The 20,863-nt window shown below is 35.6% G+C and overlaps 2 protein-coding genes across 2 annotated transcripts; one reads left to right on the forward strand and one right to left on the reverse strand.

Annotated features, from left to right (window-relative positions):
• Positions 1–8,569: 8,569 nt before the first annotated feature.
• Positions 8,570–10,317, forward strand: LOC127814114 (transcription factor MYC2-like). The gene has a single exon (XM_052355379.1). The coding sequence runs from the start codon at positions 8,735–8,737 to the stop codon at positions 10,073–10,075; it is 1,341 nt and encodes a 446-aa protein (XP_052211339.1). The 5' UTR covers positions 8,570–8,734; the 3' UTR covers positions 10,076–10,317.
• A 4,554-nt stretch (positions 10,318–14,871) lies between these two features.
• LOC127787581 (secreted RxLR effector protein 161-like) lies at positions 14,872–15,564 on the reverse strand. The gene has a single exon (XM_052315645.1). It carries the CDS (start codon positions 15,562–15,564, stop codon positions 14,872–14,874), a length of 693 nt encoding a protein of 230 aa, XP_052171605.1.
• Between the last annotated feature and the right edge of the window lie 5,299 nt (positions 15,565–20,863).

Consider the following 20,863-nt stretch of genomic DNA (forward strand, 5'->3'; position numbering starts at 1 on the left):
CGTGCATGCGAGGGTGCACTGTGCTTTCTCGAGAAAAGGTGATGTGTCTCCCCCATTCGAGGTGTTGTTTCGGGGTTAAGCTCGAAAAGGGTCTTTAACAAAATCCCTCCCCCCGCCCCCGGTGGGAAAGGTCCCCTTGGAAGGAAGAGGGCATGGAATAGACAAGGCCGCATTGCTACGGAGCAATGCAGGGTAATGTAGGTGGGAGACATGTTTTCCTACATTCATCCCAAGAGTATGGCTCAACTAGGTAGAGACTATGATATCAAGTTAGAGAAGCTAGTCTAGAATAGATGGTGATTCCTCAAGGGGGATATGCTCCAACCCTGGAAATATCTTCTCCAAATGGATGGCTCCTTTTGAGATTGCTAGTGCAATTGGCTATTTCGGGAAGACTCTTTCTTGAAGGCTATGTTACAACAACTTGAAATTTTTTTCTAGATAAGCCCTTCTTTCAATTTTAATGTAAAAACATAATTTTACTTCAAAACCAATCTTTTATTTGAATTGGTTTGTTTAATTAAGATGGAGCTTATAAAATAAAAATAATAATGAAGCGTCTAATTTCTAAAAGTAGGTAAAAAAAAAAATAGGTTTGATGAAAATAAATGCAGGGAGCAGCGGTTTTCTTCTTCTGGTCATCTGGGTGTACTACAAATGGTGAATGGTGAATGGGGAATACGCGTTGACGCACATGGGGAAGGAAGCACCGACACCCCCCAAAGATGGATTAAGCAAACAAACAGGCAAGTAATAGATTTCCAGTTCAAAGAGATACGCATCCCTATTCATTTGTACATATTATATCATATGTCCTTCCTTCCGTCCAAGTGTGAAAAGCAGAGGGCGACTAGTCATATTTGAGAATTGGTGATTCGATTAGAACATTGACTGACTGACCTTTACCCAAACAACTTCTTCATCTGCTTTCCCTCCTTAATTGCTTAATTCCGCCAATATCCAGTCTAGCTCTAATTCATTTGCCATCCCCATCACCCACCTTCAAACCACTACCCCCCCCCCCCCCCCCCCCCAACAATATTTGATAGCACGATGCATGCATGTGCCCATGACGTCCCATGACGTTGTAACATTCGGACAGGCCCCACTCTCATTTTCATTATTATTCATGTATATCCTCCTCCTCGTCCAATAATGATATTATTTTTATTAATGGATGAAAACTACCTCACGTAAGATGATTAAATTATCTGTACTTTGTTTTTACTTTAGAAAAATAAAAATAAATGAAATGTGGATGTTAAGGTCATTTTGTGCAATTGATCTTCTCCATTTGGCCTCTGGTTCAAAAACAATATCACCGTCCATTTTTTTTTTATAGGATTTTTGAATAAAAAAATATCACTATTACCAATAATCACCCCAAAGTTTTCACAGCTACTTTCACATTTCAAAAATAGTAATAACCGTCTTTATTGTTAAATGAAAGGACAAAATAATCATTTTATGCTTTATTCTCTCTTCTCTTTCTACTAATTCTTTCTCTTATTATTTTAAAAAAAACATAAACAACCTGTGATAGTTGGTCACCGATGATCATTGGATATCTAGATTTAATTGAACCCAAATTGGGTCGAAATTCAAACTCGTGTGGTGTTCAATCTAGCTTCGGTATGAAACTCAAACTAAACACCAACTCCATTGAATCTAGATATATCTCAAACCCATATCTTGGTTCAAGGATAAGAAAGAGAGAAATCTTCATCTCTCGTCTCAATCAAAGAAAACCTTTCTCTAGAAATCAAGAGGGTTTAATGTATAGAGAATGTTGGTTAAAGGATTGTTGTCGTGATGAACTATTGCCATCGCCATTGGTAAACTTAGAGAGAGGGGGATGGGGGAATAAAAAAGAGAGTTTAAGAAGATAAAAAAAGAAAAAATGAGTTTTAAAATATAAGATTATTTTAATTATTTTAAAATATTTAATTAAGATTAACTAACAATATGAAAAATTGTTGCATAATATTAAACCTCAAGTATATGGATTGTATTTTTTCAGACATTAAGGGTAGTTCTTGTAATTATCTAAACTTTAGAAGTATCTAATGTAATTATTTTTTGTGATAATTATATCTTATCTTAATAAATTTTTTATTTAATGGAGAAATTACCAAAAAGATTATTTAACTTTTGGCACTCAAGTATATATCAACTTTGTAACGAACTGTAAAAAATGATTAATTCTATACCAAAACATTAAATTGTGTAACAATTTCATTGCACCGCTAGATAAAACTAATAACATCTAATTTTAATCGACCAAGTGCTCCACTCATCAACAATTTCAAATTGGAATTAATTTTTTTATTAACGAATTCTTGCTTCCATTAAAATTGTTTTCCTGTATCTCCATGTGTTTTACATATACACATATATACATATAGTAGAATTTCCTATTGCCTAAGGGATAGGAAAGGATGGTACTTTGCTTTTACTTTTTTGCAAGCCGACTATTGCCTAAGGGATAGGAAAGGATGGTACTTTGCTTTTACTTTTTTGCAAGCCGACTATTTTCACAGATTCATACTCATAAGTCATAACCGCGCTTTGACTAGAGCAGAGATGGTGTACGGAATGAACAGTATACAACGAAAGAAAGGGGAAAGACAGTAATACAATGGTTGTTACTCTTGTCTTTATTTTTGAAAAATAGAAAGTATATGAGTAGAATTTAATTTTATTTTATTTAAATAAAATGTGAACAAAGTTACAGCCATAGCTTTTTACATTAAATTACAAGCTACAAAATATATTAATCTCTTTCCATTGGATGGAACACAAACTAATTAATTTGAGCTTTGGATTGTTTTATAGATATATGCATATATACTACTTTGAGTATTTACGTCAAAATATAGAAACTAATAATATGCTCTCTTTTTTATTTTTTTTTAGATTAATGATACTTGGTTTTAAAAAATAATAAAATTATTTATTAATATATTTCCTTTGCCCTTCATACACCCACAAAAATTAGAGTTGGTAGAGTTCCTTCTCAGGCCTCTTTTTCTTTTTTATTATTATGATTGTCTCCAAAATAAATAAATAAATTATTTATAAAAAATAAATTTATTTATTCTTTTTGTACATATGAAATTATAATTAATTTATTAAAGATAAAATAATTTATTTTTAAATTAATATAATCGAGAATATTATAGTGCTCACGTTAGACAAGATAACGTTTGCTTAACGGGGACAAAATGAGGGGTCGTGTGCCTCTCCCCCAAATACCCCTGCTTCGTTATATGCCTGCATTAAACAAACTCGATACGAGTAGAAGAATAAATTTATCAATGTAATAATTAATTTTCTTACTAAGTTGCAACAAAAAGAATGCTCAAAACAAAATAAAACAGATGGACGGAGGGAGGGATTTGTACTTCACAGGAATTTCCATTTTTCAATTCCAAAACTAAAGTCAAGCGTCCAGATGTCGTTTTCCACCTTTGTTCCACGTGTAATTGAGAAACCGTATTTTCACAATTGTCGTGTATCTCATGCGTTCTATTGCAAAATACAAGAAACAACATACAACATAAAAACCTCACCAATTTTCACAAATTTAATTATTTATTTTATCATTCACTTGAAATGTTAATATTTCTTGTTTTTTTTAGCCAACATAAAAAACTCGAAAGATTCTCAATTATAGACAAATTATTTCACATTATTTAAAACTCACGATTAGTCTTAATTCAATTTATGAGTACGAATAAACTCGTCACAAGCGGAATTTAAGATATATTCTTTAAGATAAACATACGCAATTACACAGTCTTACACTTAAATAGAATCAAACCCATTATCTGGCAATTTGGAGCTTCACCATTTGGATAATGTTATTTGTATGTAAAATTTACACTTGAGAAATTATTGGTGTATATTTTCAGAAATTAGTAATATTCTTTTACAAAATTATTATTATCATTTTTTGAAATTAATTAATAACTTTATAAAAATATAAATTTATTTTTTTCAAATAACATTACTCTTAACTTTATGCATAGTAATAGCAGAAAATATTGGGATTCTTAATAATTATCACATTCAGATGGGTAAGAGACGTCTGCAATGAAAACTACGATTGTCTCAAAACAACTATAAGTCTACAAACTTGTTTTGAGAAAAAAAAAAAATATATATATATATACTTTATTTTTAATTAAAAAATAATTTATTAAATAATATAAAATACGATATATTAATTATCAACAAATAAAAGTGTTTTTGAATAAAAAAAAAAAGCAAGACATAATAAACACACAACAATAAGGGAGCATTACCCTGAGAGGGGTACGTTATTAATTCCATTTATTTTTATTATGGCTAAGAAAATAATTAACATGTTATAAATATATTTTATTTTAACTAATATATATACATTTTCTATATTATATTTTTAATATTTAAACACTTTGTTAATTGGTAATCACCAGTCAATGAAAGTGTTCAAAGATTAATAATAAAGTACAATAAGAGACGTCTATTTGTATTTCAATTTTGGAATAAGTTGAGTCGAGTTAAAAGTAAATTAAATTCATTATAACTTAATTATTAGCAAAGGGAACCTTGGAACATATCAAAAGTCATTACTATCTAGTATAACTTAAAAACTATACTTTCTAATGCAAATAATATATTGAATATTACCAATACTCTCGATATAATATATCATTAGAATACCTAAAATCAGTTTGGACTACAATTCATTTTGCAATCCAAACTAATCAATCAAAATAACATCATTTTGATTCTTTCCTTCTCCTCTCTTTCCCATTCTCTTATCTTCTTCCCTTCTCTTTCTTTAAGAATTGTTGAATATCCAACTATAGGGCTCACTAGCAATGCGATAGGAAGGAACAATGGTGACAAAGGGTCATTCGGATGACTGAGAAGGTGAAGGTTCGTGCTAGCAATTCTGTTGCTGTCAAATTTGCCTTCAACATCTACCTTGCTATCACTCATTTTGGTTGCCTTGCCACTGTATCATTGCCATCAAATCTACGAACAACGTTTGCTTCGCTATCGCTCGCTCAATTGCCTTGTCATCTCTTTTTCTCGTTGCATTGTTAGTTTTAGTCTCGATTGTCCCACCGTCAGATAATCAGATTATAAGAGAAAAGAAAAGAATGATTCTTACAAAAAAAAGAAAGGAAGAGGAAAAGAGAAGAGGAGAAGTGGAGAAGTGGGTAAGGAAAAGAATAGTATGAAAACGACATCCTTCCGATCAAGACAATGTCATTTTGATTAGTTTGAACTACAAAACGAATTATAATCTGAATTTATTTTTAAGTATTCCTATCTACCATTTATGTAAACTATTGGTACTATATAATATACTCTTTAGATCATACACAAACATATTTTTACATTATAAAGTACCCATAATTATGTTAAGATTTTTCTATCATCGGATGGGTGGAGAAATACTCTTTCATCAGAGCCGGCCCAACAAAGTTGGGGGCCTTAGGTGAAAAGGTTTGTTGAGACCTTTCTGTATTAATTTTTTTTATAAAAAAATAAATAATATATTTTTTTATATAAATATTTCATCATTTTATTAAATAAATAAAATTAAAATTCAATCAATTACAAAATATAATAATCTCTTAACGATAATAAATTTTCAACTAAATAAGAAAAAAAAGCCAAACAACTTACAATAATAAAGAAAGAAAAATAAAACTTTTTTTTTTTTGAAAATCTAAGAAAATCAGTGCGAGCAAAAAACTATACATTCGTGATTTTCTTATAGAGAGAAACAAAACATAACATTAAACTAATAGTATTAAAGGATAAAATTCACCAATAACAACTTTTTATTCTACAAATATGTGTTAGACTATGTTCACATTTATATAAAATTAATTTTTCTTATCTTTTGAGATGCAAAATTATTGATTAAATCTCCATAATCAAGTTTATCTAATAAATTATGTGTTTTATGGGCAACAACACCATAGCAACAATTAAAAAATGAAAAATGGTGAAGGAAGTTAAAAAAATTTAAAATGTTTTATATTTAATTTTTAATAAAATATTAATTATTAATATATATATATAAATATTATAAATTTCTAAAATCTAGGGTCTTCTAATTTGAGTGATCTAATGTCATGACATAAATGACTTAAAGGTAGGGCCGGCCTTGCCTTTCATCACTGTTTCGAGAATTAGGGAGCGGTGCCAATGGAGCCCAGTTCTGAGTCAGAGAAGTTATTGGGATTCTTTGAATGGGGAAGGCAGAGTCACGTGGACCTTTGGCTTCATTTGCACCGGAGAGAAGGGGACCAGCGGTCTGGTCTGTGATCATTTTGGTGACAGGGATACATGGTAAAGATTTTTTTATTTTTATTTCTATTACTATTTTTAATTTAGTGTTTAAAGATAGTCACGTAACACACAAATATAACACTAACAAATACTATTTTTAAACAAATTTATATTAAGAAAAATGGCATGTATAAAAAAAAATGAAATTAATCAAATTATACACAATGGATCCACTTAAAGTAAACAAATCTATTATTATTTGAACACAATAATGAATTTATTTACTGGGTATAGAGCAGTTACGATATAAGCACTTCAATTCTTAAGTTATACACTAAACTTTGTCTGAAAACTTAATGTATGAGGGACCATCTATCTATAAAAAAGTATAGAATTTTGTGATCAATATCTCTGATATTGCGAAATCTATTAAAATTAAAATTTTTATAGATAATATTTATTTTTGTCACAAAACTCTTAGATAAATTTTCAGATGTTAAAATTATCTTATTTGAGTTTTATTCAAGACCTCACCCAAAAGAGGAGAAATTTACATGATAATCTCTAGAATGTTATGGTCTCCTATAACTTGGTTACAGTCTCTGAAAAAATGTCATATCTCTTGGCTTCTTTTGATTTCTAAAAAGACTTCGGGAAGACTTATCACATATCCAAGAGACATTCACTCTCCAAGATACCATTTTTAACCCAAAATGATATTTTAGATTTTTGGAGTTTTGTCTTTTAACGGGGTTTTGTTTATGGCACATCAAAACCTTTTTTTTGTTCCTCTTGTCATTTCGCTCATGATCTGAATGATTAGTGCAACTCAACAAAAAGAATATTTGTGTGTTTTAGTTCGTATTTGGACAAAGTCATTCGACTTTGTTATTTTTCATTTAGAATTTTAGTTTTAAATTTAGTATTTAATTACATATATAATTGTTATTTGAAATTGAATTCTAAAAGGAAGATAAAATTGGACCAAGAAATAGAAAGCCTTAAAATGAGGCCTACGTATAAATGTCATTTCAAATCACAAAATTTAAAAATTCAAGTATTTGAAATTAAAATAAAATTATTTTCAAATTTCTCTATTCAAACTGGACCTAAATTTATTTACCTAGCTAATGTCAAACTAGGTTAGGACATGGGAGTGCATATGGTGGCACGTAGTCGTAAAGGGTGTAATTTCACCGTCCAACTCAAAATGCTACCGAATGCAATGCACCTAAAGATTCAAAATATATATATATATATATATATCCACACACATATCACTATTACGCGACTTACCAATTATGGTTCCTAAAATAGTGGACTGCCATGATGAAAATCAAATTGAACGGGCATAAGATTGTCTGAGGCTGAGCCATTACTATGAATTATATATGAAAACAACTGGTTAAATTGGATTTTCTTGAGTGAGAGCAGCAGGAATTATAATTAAATCCAGAATCCAGGGAGGGGCTGGCACGAGCTTCAGCCTGAAGCCCGTGCCAGCCTCAACCAAAATATTTATATATATAGGTTTACAAATGGTATAGTGATAGCGGTGGTTTAATTTGCTGTCGATCGAGATATTCTTCTTCACTCACAAGTCTAATTAAGTAAGTGGGTACATGTCTTACGGGGATAATCAATGAGAGGTTCTGTGTTCGATCCGTGGTTGCTGATGAATTTCATGATTAACTTCTTCTTTACATATGTGGGATCGACGGGAAGAGACCCTTGAGGTGAGGGATTCAATGCCCAAAAGAGTTGTTTAATTAATTCACAAAATATATATGTAAAATACCCTGGAGTTAATTATAGGAATAATGCAGTGCAAAAATTAAAAAAAGAAACAATATAAATTAAAATAACAAGCCGTTGGATGCGAATGTTAACACTATATACTAGCTAGCTACAAATTAAATTAATTAAAGGTTGTATGTATGTATGTATGTATGCATGCCAGCAAATACAAACAAACGCTCTAGATTCACCCACCCGCCCACCCACCCTTCCTTTTCATCTCGATGCCTCTGTTTTTCTCTTTACATACATATGCCAGTCATTTTCATTTGTCATTTTATGGTGTGATGTACCGGCAGTGTACATCAACAACGGACGGACGTCACAGGAATATTGTTTGTGAATTGGTTTTCCACATTGGCCAAAGATATATTGTCAAGTAGAGACACACGTGAAAATGCTGCCGGACAGCGACCCTACCGTGGATCGCCCCCTTTTAAGCCTAGGACATCCTGCTAGCTCTCTTGTCACTTCCAACTCCGCCCTTCCATTCCATATCACTGTTTATGCCCTCTTAATTAATTTGCAGTATCGATCCCCGATTGCCTATACATATACCAAGTTAGTTAGTTACCAACCATATATCTTCCAAGTATTCATCCTTCAATTTTAATTAAATTCTAAACGATCGAGGACGTCCATGGATGAGATCATGCCTTCCTCCACCATTCAGCAGCGCCTCAAATTACTTGTTGATAGTGGAAGCCAGTGGTGGGACTATGCCATCTTCTGGCAAGCGAGGAAAGATAGAAACGGGCCTTTTGTTCTCTCGTGGGGTGATGGCTACTTCCGGGGACACGACCAATATTCCAAATCCGGCTTTGAGTTGGAGAGGAGGAAGGCATCCGGTGGAATTCAGGCACTTTTTGGTGACAATTCGGACACCGACGGCCTTATCGACGGCAGTGGCGGCGGCGGCGATGTCACTGATCCGGAGTGGTTCTACATGGCGTCCTTGAACAAGTCGGTGGCCTCCGGAGAGGACCTTCTTCACAGGACTTATATTTCCACCGGTTACGTGTGGCTGGCCGGCGAGCATCAGCTGAAATTCTATAACTACGAGAGGGCACAAGAAGCCTATGCGCATGGCATTCAAACTCTGGTTTGTATTTCGACTCCACTCGGCGTAGTTGAAATGGGTTCCTCGCATATAATCAAAGAGGACTGGGGATCGATGCAACTGGCCAAGTCCCTCTTCGCCTCCCAACATGCCGGCGGCGACCATCCCGGCCAGATTCCATTCTTCAGCGATTCGGGGATCAACCCGGAAGAGGCCTTCGAAGAGAAGCAGCTCGACGGGAGCATGATGAAGAGGTCATCGTCGTCCAATTCGGGGCCTTCTACTTTTGAAGAAACTTCATTCCCAAAATCAAGCATGAGCATCCGATCCAAGAAGAGGGGGAGGAAGCCGGCGACCGGCCGGGAAACGCCGATAAACCACGTGGAGGCGGAGAGGCAGCGGAGGGAGAAGCTGAACCACCGATTCTACACGCTTCGGAGCGTCGTCCCGAACGTGTCGAGGATGGACAAGGCATCTTTACTCGCGGACGCAGTGGCATACATCAAAGAGCTGAAAGGGAAGATAGAAGAGCTGGAGGCCAAACTGCGAGCCAAACCCCAGCAAGAGCATCCGGCGAGAATCTATAATATTATTCCGGACGCGTATGACAACCAGAGCACGTCGGTGACGATGGAGCAGTGCTCGGGGCTATCTTCGTCGAGCTACGGGATGGTTCCGCTGGAAGTGGACGTGAAGATAATGGGATCGGAAGGGATAGTCCGGGTGCAGTGCCGGGACGTGAACTGCCCGCCGGCGAGACTGATGAATGTGCTGAGAGAGCTGGAGTTTCAAGTTCACAACGCCAGCGTGTCCAAGGTGAAGGAGCTAATGCTTCAAGACGTTGTGGTTCGGATACCTGAAGGGTCGCTCCGGAGCGAGAAGGCCTTGAGAGCCGCCATTATTACAAGGTTGCAGAAATAAACAGGACAGGCCTGTAAAATATATTTCTTATAAATTCTAAATTCCAAAACTTCAACTTTCAATGGATCCCAGTTGCCATTTCAGTTTTAATTAGCCTTTCTTCAATCCAGTTGCAGCAGCAGGTTGCTAGAATCCGGATCGAATTTTTGGCTAGCTGTATCTTAACAGTTAATTTTGGTTACATTTTAAGGATCTGCATTTACATATACATTTATATATATGCTAATAATTATCTGTGCCAATTAAGTTATTATTACATGATGATGTTGTAGCGTAGCTAGCTAGTTTAGGACTGGAAGAAACTCCATACACGACGACCAGAGTTCGGATTTCTAGTCATACAAATTAAGTTTTCAATCGTGTGTTGCAGTTGGACGGAGAATTTTTGACAAAAATGAACAACGCGTACGTTCGACAAGTTAGTGCTTAATTACAAGAACACATCCTTGCTTAGCTAGAGCCACTTTGAGGATGTGCACGTGGTTTTGAGTCATAATTAGATACTACACTAGCAAGTGCATTTCTCACATGAAATAATACTAAATAGTTTAGCAGTTCCCACAATCTAAACACACCACCTAAGCTAGGTAGCTAGTTACTAACTAGTAAGTTTTGAGGACGTGGGTTCTGAGCCATAGTTGGTTCTGAATGTTGTATTGGATGAATGTGTCAAATTTGTCATTAGTAGTAGTGGTATTAATGGTAATGGAACAACGTTGGCAGCAATGAATGCTATCCTCGTCTCTCAATATAACCTTAATCGTCAAAATCCCCATTAACTCTTATGATTTTATGTGTTAGAACCTTTAAATGATTCAACACCTATATAAAATTTAAATTATATAGTAGAATTGAAGTGAATCCCAATTCATCTCGATAAAATTGATAGAATCCTGAGTTGGACAACGATTTTACCGATTTCAACTTTCATGTACAAAAATGTTAGAGATGCCCTAACCAACATAATATTAATTATAATTCGAGGGATGCCCTCTATCTCTACTGATGTACTAGGAAAAATTAAGCCAATACCTGATCAAAGGTGGGCCCCAATATGACTGAAGAAAGAGAGAGCAAAGCACCATGTGGAAGAATAAGAAGACCCACTCGGCATAACCGAGTGGGGGGGACCACTCAGTTATGCCGAGTGGGTGCCCCAGCTCGGCTATGTTGAGGGGTGCCCCGGTTGGGGCATAACCGAGTGAGGGGTCACTTAGTTATGCCGAGTGACTCCTTAGCCCGGCTATTTTCATGGCCCACTCAGAGAAGACCGAGTGGGCTTCCTCTCGTCACCGTACTCCTAGCCGAATGGGTTTTGAAACCCTTGAAATGGGTTGCGAAATCTTCGGAACGGGCTGAGAATCTCTCGCCGTGATTGTCGCGTGGCCCCTATGTAACACCCGGTGTTATGAGAATGAGAATGGAAGTGAGAAAATTCCAAAAATACCCTTGAGAATGTGAAAGATTTTGAGATTAAGGGTACCTTATGAGATGGGTATTTTGGTAATTTGGATAGTGAAGTCCAATAAAAAGGGTATTTTGGTAAATTAGAAATAATTCCTATGTGAATTAGGTGAGTAAGTGAATTAAATCCCAATTTTGTATTTATGTGGAGATATGGGATTAATAATTCACAAAGTATATTTTGGTAATTTTGGAATTAATTCCATAGAGGAATTTAATTATGGAATATTGGGAAAATGGTGGATATTCTATTATTTATGAAAATAATTATATTTTTTCCTAAATTGGTGGATAATTGTGGTGATGCCACATGGATGGTGGAGATGGAAGCTTGGAAGCTAAGGTTAATGTCTAAAGGTGACACTTGGCAAAGTCTTGTTCAAGTATAAATGTGGTGATTTAATTAAATGCAAAAGAAAATTATTTTAGTCTTTCAAACATTTAATGAGAGGCATGATTATATGGATTAAAGAAAATCCAAAAGAAAATGGTAAATGATCACCATTAAGGTTTGGAAAATATGGAGATTTTATTAAATGAGAAAGAAAGCAATTATGTCTTTCAAGGCTTGTCTTGAAATTAGTCCAAATTAAATAAATAGAAAAGAAATCCATTTATGGGACTTGATCCAATGGTGGTGGATGGCTCTTGAAAATCCAAAGGCTTAGATTTAAAAAGAAAGGAGCATATGGATTGTGCTTTCTTGTGTTTTCTCCAAGAGAGAAGACTTGTTTATTGAAATGGATGGTTGAGATTTAGTTTTCTCTTGAGCACATGGATTGTGCCTTTAATGAATGACTTAGATTCATTCTTGAAATATGGAAAACTAGTATAAAATGGCAAGTGTGGAAGACTTGTCTCCCTTTGGCCATTTGGAGAAAGAAATGAAGAAGGGAAGAAAGAAAGAAGGATAAGGAAGTCTCCCATGGAAGAAAAGTGAAGAAGAAGAAGTAAGGGATTCAAGGTAAGCTTTATTCCTTCTTCTCTTTATTTAAATATGCTTGAATGTAAAGTGAGTTTTAGTTTGAATGCCATCTTAGATGGGAGAAGAGGAAGATGGAAGCTCTCTTGAAATGAAGATTTGAAGATTCAAGAAGAGGTAAGGGATGGCCCCATGGGAGGGTGGCCTTGCAATATGTTGTAAGTATGTTTCATAAATGTATATGTTGAATTTGACATGTTCTTTTATGTTCATGAGACTTATAACCATAGGTTAATTTGGGAACATGGTTGAAATGGTGGGTTGATGCCTCTAACTTTGGAGGGTTGTGAGGACAAAGAAACCTAGCCACACTTGCATGCATTTGGCATCATATAATCTTGTTATGTTCATATTTATTTGGCATTGCACCCTTATTGAGCTTAATAGCTCATGAGATTTTTACCCTCACATATAGGTTGTGGAATCTTGGAAAAAAAATCAAGACAAGGTGGAATGGCTTATGGAAGCATGGAATTGAAGATTCAAGTGTATTGTATGGTTTAGGCTAGCCTATTTTGTTGCTCTTAATTTATGTAATGTAATGTATTGGGTTGGCAATGGCTGGTTAAAGCCTAAGATCATGTGTGTATTTTATATTTGGGAGTGTTTGATTTTATTTTAAAATGAGATATTGGCTTATTGTTTGAAGGGCCTAAGTAAGGATGTAAATTTCTCATTTGGCATGAGTTGTAGGAAGCATCAAAGGGGTTAAATGAGATGGTTTTTATTAAAAATGTGATGCTTGGGGGTGCTAAATTTTGGAAGGAAAAATCTGGAAATTTTTGGGTTAGAAGGGCCCAAGGAAAAAAAAAGAAAAAAAAAAGGGAAAAGCGAAGTGGCAGCAGCCGGGTGTAGCCGGGGCCCGTAGGGGGCCACAGTGGGGGCAGCAGGCGCTGGGCGCACTGTTAGGAACCGGGAAACCGTGAAGATATGATTCTGCCTTGATTGATCCGTAGAGCCGCAAACACGAACTCCTCCAAGTCGGTCCACACGATCGGCCGTTTCCACGAACGCCTTGAGTAATGCTAGTAACCCTAGGCGCCTCCAATGAGAGATCCGAATTTCTCCTTATTTTTCCAGCTTCTTAAGTGGCCTATTTATAGAGTTAAAACCCTAATTATGCCTTTGGAAAAACCCTAAACGATTTAGGTCTGGCCCATAATCATATTGGGCCGTATCTCTCTTTTAATTTGTGGAACGGACTCGACCCAAGTGTGTGACCCCTTAGGTCCACCATTGGGCTAGATGTAGGGCCAATTCTATTGGGCTATATGAAGGCCCAACTCCTTAGAATAATTAAACTCTTTTAATTAAACTTATGGGCTTCATAATTAACTCATCTCATGGGCTTCTTAATTAAACTCTTTAATTAATAGTTTTAGAATTAATCATATTAATTCTAAAACCCTACATATCATGGTTAACGTCTAGCAACATGCCATGAACGCCTAGCCAACGATGAAAAACACGGACCTTTTCGATTGCAATTACCGTACAGTAAAATCCTTTCATCAACTATGTCCCGATTGAATTTAGGGTATGGTTTTATAACGAAACCCTAGTCATTCAATAACTATGTATCCATTCCAGATTTATAACTTGTTCGATGAAATCAAAACACCTTTTGATTTCCATCTCACCTTGGCCAAGGATTTCCTTAGTTATGAAATCATCGGAATACATAGGACATCTTCTCATCTTGTCGATAAGTGATGAATCCTATTTCGACATTCACAAGCCTTCATATGTGATAAGGTTATGCCTAGTGATAATTTGTTAATGACTCCATTGGAATCCAAAAAAGAACCAAAGCGTAACCAGTCAAATATAAGACTACCATGATGTCTCAAGTCTAAGGACCAATCTGCACTACTGCAACATAGAAATTCCAATTCGACAATCAACAATTACCATTAGGAATTCTGTAGCGGGTCAGTTCAGTGTACTTATTCTTATAATAAGCACCCACATATATGCACTAGTGTCCACACACCAATGTCTATGAAACAAGACATTCTCCTAATTGAGCATGCATCATATATGCTAGTCTATCCGAGTTATTAGTGTCCAATCCTAATAACTCTATGACTAGGAACATTTAAGATCAAGGCTTATAAGGAATATGTTTCATGATCGTCATCTCTATGCACGACCATATTCCATGAGCCTATTTGATCTATGGACTTTGTCAAGAGTGGAAATAATAAAGTCAACCATCAATGACAAATAAAACATAATGCCTTACAATAATAATTGATTGAAGATAAAGAGTCACAATGGAAAAATATGATCAATTATATGTAAATATAATTGGCTTGTGGGGCATAACTCTAACAATCTCCCACTTGCCCTAAAGCCAATTTCCCATGTATCTTAAGCCCATCTTCTCAAGATGACGTTCAAAAACTTGTTGTGATAATGGTTTCGTAAGGGGATCTGCTACATTCTCCGCTGATGCAACCTTCTCCATTTTGATGTCACCACGGCCAATTATCTCACGGATTAAATGAAATCTCCGCAATATGTGTTTGGATCTTTGATGGGACCTTGGTTCCTTTGCTTGAGCAATTGCACCATTGTTATCACAGTAAACTAGAACTGGATCAACAATAGTAGGAACCACTCCCAATGCTGAGATAAAATTTCTCATCCAAACTGCTTCCTTTGCAGCATCAGATGCTGCAATATATTCAGCCTCAGTGGTAGAATCTGCAGTAGTTTCTTGTTTGGAACTCTTCCAACAAACTGCTCCACCATTAAGGGTGAATACATAACCAGACACTGATTTTGAGTCATCTACATCAGACTGAAAACTTGAATCCGTAAAGCATTCCAATTTCAGTTCACCTCCTCCATATACCATGAAAGTGTCTTTTGTCCTTCTCAAGTACTTAAGAACTCCTTTCACAGCTATCCAATGCTCCTCACCTGGATTAGACTGATATCTGCTTGTGACACTCAAAGCATGTGCAACATTAGGTCTAGTGCATAGCATAGCATACATTATGCTACCTATGGCAGAAGCATAGGGTATAGATGCCATTCTTTTCCTCTCCTCTGGAGTCTTTGGAGACATAGACTTGGAGAGAGAAATCTCATGGCGCATTGGAAGAAATCCTCTTTTAGATCCTTCCATGTTAAACCTTTTTAACATTTTATCTATATACATTGATTGGGACAATCCAAGCATCCTTTTTGATCTATCTCTATAGATCTTAATCCCCAAAATGTAAGATGCTTCGCCCAAATCTTTCATGGAGAAATTAGTAGATAACCAGGCTTTTTGTTGCTTGTAACATACCTACATCATTCCCAATGAGTAGTATGTCATCAACATAAAGCACCAGAAAAGTGACTGCACTCCCACTAACCTTCTTATACACACATGGTTCATCCAAGTTTCTGATGAAATCAAACAATTTGATTGTCTCATCAAAACGAATGTTCCAACTCCGGGAAGCTTGTTTTAGTCCATAAATGGACCTTTGAAGCTTGCAGACTTTCTGCTCATTTCCATTGGATATGAATCCCTCTGGCTGTACCATATAAATATCCTCCTTAATGTCACCATTAAGGAAGGCTGTTTTCACATCCATTTGCCATATCTCATAGTCATAATATGTGGCTATGGCAAGTAAAATCCGAATGGATTTAAGCATCGCAACTGGTGAAAAGGTTTCTTCAAAATCAATACCTTGAGTTTGAGTGTAACCCTTTGCCACCAAACGAGCTTTATAAGTCTCTACTTTTCCATCAACTCCAAGCTTTCGCTTGTAGATCCATTTACAGCCAATAGGTACAATACCTTCAGGAGGATCCACCAAAGTCCATACTTTGTTAGAGTACATGGAATCCATTTCGGATTTCATAGCTTCTTTCCAATTTCCCGAGTCGATATCAGATATCGCCTCCTTGTAGGTTCTTGGATCCTCATCCAATAGAAGGTTATCTTCATTACCTTCAACTAAGAAACCATACCTATCAGGAGGTCTCGTGATCCTTTGGGATCTACGAGGAGATTGTGTACTTTGAGGTTCAAAGTTGTTTTCTGCTTCCACCTGTGGGATAATAGTTTGTGATTCTTGAATTTCTTCAAGATCTATCATATTGCCATTATTCCCATCTAATAGGAATTCTTTTTCTAGAAAAGTGGCATTCCTTGAAACAAACACCTTTTGTTCAAGGGGATGATAGAAATAATATCCAATTGATTCTTTTGGATATCCCACAAACTTACACTTAGTGGATCTAGTATCCAACTTATCTCCCACTGTTTTCTTAACATAGGTAGGACATCCCCATATTCTTAAATATTTGTAACTGGGTGTCTTACCAAACCACATCTCATATGGTGTCTTAGGCACTGATTTAGAGGGAACTCTATTCAGTAAATGGGCAGCTGTCTCAAGAGCATAGCCCCAAAAGGATAAAGGAAGATCAGCGAAACTCATCATGGATCTCACCATATCTAATAGGGTTCGATTCCTACGTTCAGAAACTCCATTGAGTTGTGGTGTTCCTGGTGGAGTCCACTGGGAGAGAATCCCATTCTCTTTAAGATGATCAATGAATGCAGTACTCAAGTATTCCCCCCCTCGATCAGATCGAAGGACCTTAATACTTTTTCCTGTTTGTTTTTCTACTTCATTCTTGAATTCTTTGAACTTTTCAAAGGCTTCTGACTTGTGCTTCATAAGGTATACATAGCCATACCGTGAGAAATCATCGGTGAAAGTAATGAAGTATGAAAAACCACCTCTTGCACTAACATTTAGTGGCTCACAGACATCTGAATGGATCAAATCCAATAGGTTAGATGCACGCTCCACTTATCCAACAAATGGAGATTTCGTCATCTTTCCTTTAAGACATGATTCACAAGTTGGAAGTGACTGTAAGTCAAACAAGTTCAATAACCCATTTTTAACCAACTCATTTATCCTGTCTTTGGAAATATGACCTAATCTCAAATGCCACATGTAAGCATAATTTTGATCATCAGCCTTTCTTTTGTTACTTTGTTGTAGACAAATCATGGAATCTTTAGTTTGAACAGAATACAAATTATTTGATAATGCACCAGTACCATATAAAAAACCATTTTTGAAAATAGAACAAACTCCATTTGCTATTGAAAAATTAAAACCTTCCTTGTCCAAAACAGGAACAGAAATAATGTTCTTAATAATGTCTGGCACATAAAAACAGTCATTCAAAACTAACTTTATTCCAGATTCTAAAACTAAATAAACTGTCCCTATGGCTATAGCAGCAACTCTTGCTCCATTCCCAAGCCATAGAGAAGCCTCATCTTTATCTAGCCTCTTGCTTGTTGTCATCAACTGCAAATCATTGCAAATATGACTACCACATCCGGTATCTAATACCCAAGAAGCATCATTAACTGAAAGGTTAATTTCAACAAAGTACATACCTGAATCAGAACGTTTCTGTTTCAGTTCTGCAAGATAAGTCTTGCAATTCCTTTTCCAGTGCCCAAGCTTTCCACAATGGAAGCAATTTCCTTTCTCTGACTGACTTGGCTTTGCTTTCTTAACTCCACCCTTTGGCTTTGTCTTCCCCTTTTGAGAACTCTTCTCCTTTCCTTGCTTTGACCAATTCTTCTTTGGTTTAGAGGAATGTGAGGAACCAATGAGCATGACAGGTTTATCCTTCTTCATTGTCATTTCAGCAATCTTCAACATGTTAAGCAACTCAGGAAGAGTAGTTTCAAGCTTATGCATATTGAAGTTCATGACAAAATGATCAAATGAATCAGGAAGAGATTGTAAAATAAGATCTACATATAGATCATTATCCATGACAACACTGAAAGACTCAAGCTTTTCAATAAGGCTTATCATCTTCAATACATGAGTATTGACAGATTCAGTATCCGTCATACGGGCCCTGAAAAGCTCCTTTGAGATCTGATATCTCACATGTCTAGTTTGCTCACCATACAACTCTTGTAGGTGCAAATGAATCTCTGCTGCATGCTCCATTTTCTCATGCTGCTTTTGCAGCTCATTTGACATCGATGCCATCATATAGCAACGAGCCTGAAGATCATCATCTTTCCACTTCTGCCAAGTGGTAAGTTCCTCTGGCGTGGATGCCTCTGAAACTTTTTCAGGTGGGGCCTTATCCATAACATATGTTATTTTTTCGGAATCCAAAACAATTTTGAGATTCCTAAGCCAATCCAGATAATTGGGACCTGTCAACTTGTTAGTGTCTAGCAAACCTGCAAGTGGATTCTTGGCCATTTTTGATTTCACAAATCTGCAAATATAAACATGATCATACATTTAAACATTCAATCAATTACATTCACATATGATTAAGGACTTTTGTGTCATAAGTGATACTCCCACTATTTTAATCAAATCTTAGCACCCTCAAAATAAGATTTGGAAAGCTTAAATACATAGGCTTTCTAGTGGGCTTGAGACCCAATTAGAATTACCATAAACTCAAATAATATCGAAGCTCTTATAGTAATTTTAAAAGGTAGGCAACTCTTACCAATTACATCTCATGTAACCCTCAAAACTATTTTGCCTCATATTTGCATAAACTCAAATACTATTGAAGCTCTTATGCAAAACATGTTAAGTCAAACCATCATCAATCACAAGTGTGATAAATAGAGATACCCCCAAATAATATTGACGATAGTATTTCTACTTTATCACCTAATGTACATCAACATGTGTAACATATAATATAGATTGCCATACTTAGTATGCCCCAAATGATATTGGCGATGCATATTAAACATTTAAAACCTAATATTATATGCCAATGATGAAAGGCTATGGAGAAATTAAACTCTTTTGATTTCCCCATTCATGACTTAAAATTCATTCTTAAAACAATTTTAAGCGAGGGGTTTTAATCTATCATATATATCTTATTACATGCATTTAACACATTGCATAATCAATACATCATAAGCATGCATCTAATACACAATGATATCAAAATGTTATAAGCATGTATCTTAAAATTAATAAAACTATCTCAAGCAATGAAGATAGCAATTGAATACAAGTTAAAGGACATCTAAACAAAACAGTTTTTCAGCTTTTGCATATCTTATGCACATAACAGATTATGTTCCACCCTATACAGATTATGTTCCACCCTAAACCGAACAGCATTGTGATGATATACATATTGATGGTAAGGGTTTATGATATGATATAATCAATGCAACAATTATAAGTTTCCTAACACATTAAAAACTGATTACTAAGCCTTTTAATCTACCATCTTAGGATGCTTTTCGATACATAAATACATCATTTAGACATGGCAGAATCGATAATCAAAACTGATTCGTTACTGCTATTCCGATTTATCAAAAGTAATGACAGATTTCACCACGATTACATTGCCAGAAAATGATGATAAAATCAGAATATATCTAACGAAATCATCAAAGGTTCGAGATAACCTGTCGCTCTGATACCACTGTTAGGAACCGGGCAACCGTGAAGATATGATTCTGCCTTGATTGATCCGTAGAGCCGCAAACACGAACTCCTCCAAGTCGGTCCACACGATCGGCCGTTTCCACGAACGCCTTGCGTAATGCTAGTAACCCTAGGTGCCTCCAATGAGAGATCCGAATTTCTCCTTATTTTTCCAGCTTCTTAAGTGGCCTATTTATAGAGTTAAAACCCTAATTATGCCTTTGGAAAAACCCTAAACGATTTAGGTCTGGCCTATAATCATATTGGGCCGTATCTCTCTTTTAATTTGTGGAACGGACTCGACCCAAGTGTGTGACCCCTTAGGTCCACCATTGGGCTAGATGTAGGGCCAATTCTATTGGGCTATATGAAGGCCCAACTCCTTAGAATAATTAAACTCTTTTAATTAAACTTATGGGCTTCATAATTAACTCATCTCATGGGCTTCTTAATTAAACTCTTTAATTAATAGTTTTAGAATTAATCATATTAATTCTAAAACCCTACATATCATGGTTAACGTCTAGCAACATGCCATGAACGCCTAGCCAAAGATGAAAAACACGGACCTTTTCGATTGCAATTACCGTACAGTAAAATCCTTTCATCAACTATGTCCCGATTGAATTTAGGGTATGGTTTTATGACGAAACCCTAGTCATTCAATAATTATGTATCCATTCCAGATTTATGACTTGTTCGATGAAATCAAAACACCTTTTGATTTCTATCTCACCTTGGCCAAGGATTTCCTTAGTCATGAAATCATCGGAATACATAGGACATCTTCTCATCTTGTCGATAAGTGATGAATCCTATTTCGACATTCACAGGCCTTCATATGTGATAAGGTTACGCCCA

The sequence above is a fragment of the Diospyros lotus genome, chromosome 12 (assembly GCF_014633365.1).
Source record: "Diospyros lotus cultivar Yz01 chromosome 12, ASM1463336v1, whole genome shotgun sequence".
NCBI lineage: Eukaryota > Viridiplantae > Streptophyta > Magnoliopsida > Ericales > Ebenaceae > Diospyros > Diospyros lotus.